Source organism: Salarias fasciatus, chromosome 12 (genome assembly GCF_902148845.1).
Source record: "Salarias fasciatus chromosome 12, fSalaFa1.1, whole genome shotgun sequence".
Lineage (NCBI taxonomy): Eukaryota > Metazoa > Chordata > Actinopteri > Blenniiformes > Blenniidae > Salarias > Salarias fasciatus.
The window spans coordinates 1,977,541-1,983,540 of record NC_043756.1 but is presented as its reverse complement, the minus strand read 5'-3'; the positions used below and the strand labels follow the sequence as shown (position 1 = coordinate 1,983,540).

Sequence of the window (6,000 nt, the reverse complement as noted above, 5' to 3'; positions counted from 1 at the left end):
ATCCTGAAAACCAGAAGAAACTGATCCTGAGGCAAACTTCAGACCAGACCGACTCAGCGCCGCTCACTGAGCTTCACTCTGTAGTCTGAACCAGGTGTCAAACACGTGGCTCCAGGGCCAAGACCGTCTCAGAAGCAGGTTCAGAACGGTAAACGTAACGATGGAAGAGAGCTGATGAAGGTTTTATAGGAAGAACACGAAGGTTTTCAGGAAGTTCTGGAACGGTTTGGCCCTGAGCCGCCGACATCTGGGGTATTTCCAGGCCACTGGGACCGAACTGTGGAGTGTGTGTGTGTGTGTGTGTGTGTGTGTGTGTGTGTGTGTGTGTATCTCTGTAAACAGACTGTGAGTCACCAGAAGTGTTTCGACATGAGGAGTGCTCAGGACGCCTGACTGCAGTCAGGACTCACTTCACGCCCGGCTTAAACAACAGATTATTAATCCAGAATCCAACACGAACCCAAACGTTTGAGTCCGATGAGCAAAAACTGCTTCAGGCCAAATGAAAATCATTAAAACGAAGCAGGAACGATGGAAAAATACCACCAGACTAAAGAGGAGGAGCTCAGAGGACAGAGGACACATGACTGAATATAATCTGAGGTCTCAGATTCCGCCTGTTGACACTTCAGTCCACACAAACTGAACTTTACGAGGTTTCCTGTCCACTGGAGGACAGAAGAATGTGACCGTAAAAGTCCTTCAGTGTCTCTGCAGAAAAACCACGATGGACGGAACACTTCTCCGTCTGCGTCTGGAGGAACGGCAGCACAGCGGCTGGCCACGCCCCTCCCCCGCCCACTCACCTTGTCCTCTGAGGTGGGACGCATGAGGGACACCCGGTCGTACTGCCTCCGGAACAGAGCCCACAGCGCGTCCAGACGGCCCTGAGGGGGGACAGACGACCCGGCGGGGGGTCACTTCCTGAACCACAGCTTGACAAACCCAGTCTGTGTCATTTAATCCAGCTCCACCAGTCGCTCGGTCTGCGGCGACCCGGCCGCTCGGCTCTCACCTTGATGGGAGCGTACCACTTGGTCTGGGAGTGGTGGGGGGCCGGGGGGGGCCCGGCCCGGGGCCGCTGGATCATGGGCTCCTCTGCGTCCTCGGGGATGGACACGATGGCGTTCTTGGCCTTCTCCAGGCGGGCGCCTTCCTCGGTGGAGCCTTTCTCTCCCCAGCGCACCTGCAGGAGACCAGAATATATCGTAATCTGTCCTTTCTCCCAGCATGCACTGCGGCGTTGAACGTTAGCAGCATCATAACAGGCCAGTTAGCGCCACTGCTAATCAGCAGCTGCGAGCCGCGTCCTCGTCCTGCAGCGGACGACAGCATCTCCGTCTCCATGGCAACCGGAGTCGGGGCTGGAAAACATCTGGCTCAGAGGCTCAACTCCAGGTGAAGATGGAAGACAGCCGATCAGCTGATTGGTCGATCAGCTGATCGGCTGATCGGCTGAGCCAGGAGAGGACTCCGCTCTTCACACCAAAACTCCGAGTCCTCGCCATACATCCTGCTGTCGTCACACCAGCATATGGCTCAACGTGCTACTGTCGGCCGCGTGTGTGTGTGTGTGTGTGTGTGTGTGTGTGTGTGTGACAGCGGAGCTCGTGTGGTAGTTAAGCTGTTCTGTTTTTAATTGAATTCATCACATCTGTTGCAAGGAGGAGAGATAAAAAAACACTGTCACATGAGCGGGAGAGGTGATTAATTAGCGACGCAGTTTTCGTGCTGTAGGTTAAGCCGTGACAATACAGAACAGCTTTTCAGAATCATCTCCGGGACGCTCGCCTGGCCGCCGCGTCGTCAGGAAGAGAGAGGCCTGCCATGAATAAAAGATCAGTTGTCACCTCCACCGGCTCGATAATGGCTGCAGGAAGTGGCAGCTGCGTGGCGGCGGAGGTGCTTTGTGCGGCGCCGGCGTCTCGGGTCTGCAGCCGGCGGAGGACAGGTTGACGGCCGGGCCTCATCCTTCAGAGGTGGAGACAAGCCTGTCGCCGGGAATTAAGCCGCCGCGCCGGGATCCCCTCGCAAAACATACACGGGGCGAGCGGTAGCAGCTCCCAGAGGACGCTGGGAAATCCCGGCCTCCTCCGGCTGAGAAGCAGCAGGGGGTCCACCTTTAAAGCGGCGGTCCCGGGAGGAGGGGCGGAACAAAGCGAGGGCGCCGCGGGGACGGCGTGCTACGCTTCCTCCGTGAGTCAGGCGCCGGAGCGGCGCTCGATCCGTCACGGACGCCGTGACTTGATCCGATCAGACCGCCGCGTCCCGGGACGAGACGCCCGGCCTGTCATGTCCGGGCGTCAGTCAGCGCCGCCGTCCTGCTCCTCAAACCGCCGGCGTCAGCAGCCCCGCTCCCGGGAGGCGCCAGAGCGGCCAGCCGGCAGCCAGGACCCGGGTCAGGCACGGACCAGGCCCTCCAGTCTCTGGACCGGGCCCTTCAGTCTACAGGACCCGGTCCAGACCCGGTCCAGACCCGGTCCAGACCCGGTCCAGCTCTCACCTCCATGCGTTTGATTCCTCCGGCTCCTCGGCCCCCGTAGTAGGAGGCGTCCACTGTGGGCCACTTCTTCTTGGGCAGAGGTTCAGGTTCCTGGAAGAGGATCAGGATCACATCAGTCCAGCCGACACGGAAAACACACCGTCATCAACAAACGTGTAGATTCTCTGAGACTCCGTCTCTCCACAGCCGGAGATAAACCTTTGGCGCGACCGAAGCGAAGTGTTGAACCGTGTGGAAGATGGAGCCGAGTCCCTGCAGAGCTTCAAACTCAGACTGAAGCGTCACGGTGTGAAAACGAGTGTCAACACACTCAGCAACGAGAACCACGAGCAACAGAGCTTACAGAACGGGAGAGAACCAGAGAAGATCTGCAGCGAGCAAAAGTTCTCCGGGACAGGAAGAGGTCAGAGGTCAGAGGTCAGAGGTCAGAGGCTACAGGACTCATCAGGACCGTCTCCACAGCCCTGTCCAGTGTACGGCAGCTGGCTCGACCGGCTGGAGTGAGTGAGCGTGTGTGTGTGTGTGTGTGTGTGTGTGTGTGTGTGTGTGTGTGTGTGTGTCCTTCACGTCAGGACAGCTGTGTTTTCATGGAGCCTCGCCGTGTGACTCCGATCAGGCCGGAACTTTCCGGATCGCTCCGGCGTGAAGCGGCGAGTGAAGACGGACCCGGAGGAACCGTCCGGAGGACTGACAGCGCCGCGCACTCACCGGAGGGGGGGGGCGGGCGGGCGGCGGCGGCGGCGGCCGGTCTTTGATGACCTGGATGAAGAAGAAACAAAGGAGTGTCAGCAGAGTCCACACACACACACACACACACACACACACACACACACACACACACGCTGTCAGCCTGCCACGGCGAGGCTGACGGGAGTCGCCGCTGACAGGTGACTGAGCCGCACGGAATCGACCCGGGGCTCCTGCGGTGGTGCGGTGAGCCCGGCTGCTGATGACGAGGATTCTGCTTGTAAACCAACACCAGGGCCCCGCGTGCCAAACGGAGGAGCGCAGGAAATCAGCTTGTTGACAGGAGAGTCTTTAGGGCGCCGCCGCCGCCGCCGCCCGTTTAGCTCCTAATTAATTGGACGGGGTTCAGCGCTCCGGAGCAATCCGCCCAATCACCAAGTCCTGAGGAGTTAATTAGCTCCAACGAGATCCAGAGGAGGGAGGCGTGGGCTCCGCTCCAGATCCGTCTGGAGGGGGGCGAGCGGCGGCGGAAACACGGCAGCGGAAACACGGCAGCGGACACTTCACCGGGACGGAGCGGCGCTGCAGCGACACGGCAAGGCTTCACCATCAACAACAACAACACACAGCCCGAATCACACACACACACACACACACACACACGACGCTGCAGGTACTGCCCTCCTCCCGCCCAGGCCTAGAGGTCAGAGGTCATGTCAGCCTGGCTCATTCAGACTGTTCTCGACCAGTGGCGCATGGCGCTCCCGTGTTCTGAGGAATCAATACCAACGCCGTGGGAGCCTCGGCGGCCGTCTGCCATCCCGACGGGGCGTCGGAACGTGAACGCGAGGCGTCGGAAGAAGCTTCCGGGCCCACGGCCTGCTGGGAGACGGGAGCGGGCCGGGCTCCGGCAGTGACTTCCTGTTCGCTGTAACCAGCTTTCCCGTCATTGGTGATGACAGAGGGAGAAAACGACGCATCAGAAACAAGCGGGATGTGATTCTGATATCGTCTCACGGCAGCTGTCCGCTCCGCCGCCGCGCTGAAACACGCCGTCAGACACTCTGCATATTGTTGTCATTAAAATAATGAAAAACTCTCAATTAGGGTTAATTAATTGCTCGTCGACACACAAACGGCTGCCAGCGGTCCAGAGCAGGTCTGCTGCTGATTACCGCTGCAGCCACACCTTCCGCTGGAGGGATCATCTCTTTTCCCTGCTGCTGCTGTGGGATAAATAAAGCATTATAGAAATGACGGCCGCCGCCGCCGCCGCCGCCGCCGCCCTCCTCCGGCCATGTGACGGACAGATGTGAGGAGCCGCACTCTGCGATGCGCCGGCATAATTAAAAACCGGACCGCGGGACGCTCTGCCGGCTGACACCGAGGCTCGCCGTGCACGCCGATTTCCCATCATTCACCGCGGCGCCGCACTGCCACGCCACCAGGGACCAGGCGGCGTCTCGTCTGAAACAAGCAGCTGAATATTCGACGTTCCTCCAGCTCGCCAGCGCTGGCCTGACCTACTGATGGAACCACAGACTTTATTTAATGCGATGAATTCTTCTCACGCTGCGGCTCTGACGCAGCATCTTTTCAATGAAGACGACCAGTTAATTTTTCTCACTGAATCGTAAACGTGCATTCTACTTGGACATTTTTTTACGGATGTGAAAACACTGATTTTTGTCAGTCGTGACTGAAGGCTCAGCTTCCTGCAGACACTGATCTCTGACCAGAGCGTCCTGATCCGGAATCAAACAGAGAAATAATTTCCTTTGACCTTGTAGGTTTTTCTTTCAAAATAAAGGGTTAGGGTTAAAAACACAGTTTTCAAACTGAAAAAAGCCCAAAGCCTCATTATGTGATTAATCACAAATAAAAAGAATTAATCTCTCGTCATTCCGACATGAACGAATCTTGATCAGTGCGGTGACTGTCAGCCCGGCTGCGGTGCGCACGCCGTTAAAACCATCGAACTGGAAATGAAAGCAAAGTGAATCTTTCTGCATCCTGAAAAAACCTGATGACACTCTGCAGCTTGATGACCTGCTGGCACCCGACCATGTGGGGAGGCAGAAAAGGATTGTGGGAAAGAGGCTGGGCAAATTTGTCTGTGTGTGTGTGTGTGTGTGTGCATGTGTGTGTGGCCTCGTCCCAACTGCTGAAACTGGGCAGACTGGGGGTTTAAATATTAACAAGACACACATGGCCCTCCTCGCCGGCGCCTCCCTGGTGGAGAGCAGCAGCAGCTCGCCGCACCAAGACAAACATGTCCGCAGCCAGACATGCTGCAGGGGGTTTACATTTTAATGCCTTTGTTGGTTTTCCAAAATATGCTTCCATCTCGCACTGGAAGGGATCCCTGCAGGTCCACAAAGCCAGGTGACGTCTACCGTGCGCGCGTGTGTGTGTGTGTGTGTGTGTGTGTGTGTGTGTGTGTGTGGCGTGCAGGAAGAGGACAGTGCTCGCCATCTGTAGCTCCTCCTGGATCCTTTTAAATGGTGAGCGGGGTGAGGTTTACCTCCCCGAGGGGGGGAGGGGGGGTCTGACGTCCCTCCGGCCTGGGACCGGAGCGAGGGGGGTGGGGGGGGGTCTGACGTCCCCCCGGCCCGGGACCGGAGCGAGGGGGGGTCTGACGTCCCCCCGGCCCGGGACCGGAGCGAACAGCAGCAGAGCGGCGATAACCAGCTGAAGAACTCACCACTTTGCAGCAGAGCGGCCAGAACCACCACATGAGCGCCAGGGCGGCCAGGACCAGCAGCACCAGGAAGACCACGGCCACCGCCCAGCCGCCGGTCTGCAGGGGG

The 6,000-nt window shown here is 58.3% G+C and overlaps 1 protein-coding gene across 1 annotated transcript in view; it reads right to left on the bottom strand.

The window, feature by feature from the left end:
* The window catches only part of antxr2a (ANTXR cell adhesion molecule 2a), a 50,173-nt gene that overhangs the window by 23,644 nt on the left and 20,529 nt on the right, over window positions 1-6,000 (bottom strand). Inside the window, exons 12-16 of the mRNA XM_030105577.1 lie at window positions 5,895-5,990; window positions 3,212-3,262; window positions 2,504-2,593; window positions 1,016-1,186; window positions 807-887 (exon numbers count right to left, since the gene is read on the bottom strand). Of these exons, the coding sequence (XP_029961437.1) occupies window positions 807-887; window positions 1,016-1,186; window positions 2,504-2,593; window positions 3,212-3,262; window positions 5,895-5,990 (489 nt within the window). The remainder of the gene's footprint in view (window positions 1-806; window positions 888-1,015; window positions 1,187-2,503; window positions 2,594-3,211; window positions 3,263-5,894; window positions 5,991-6,000) is intronic.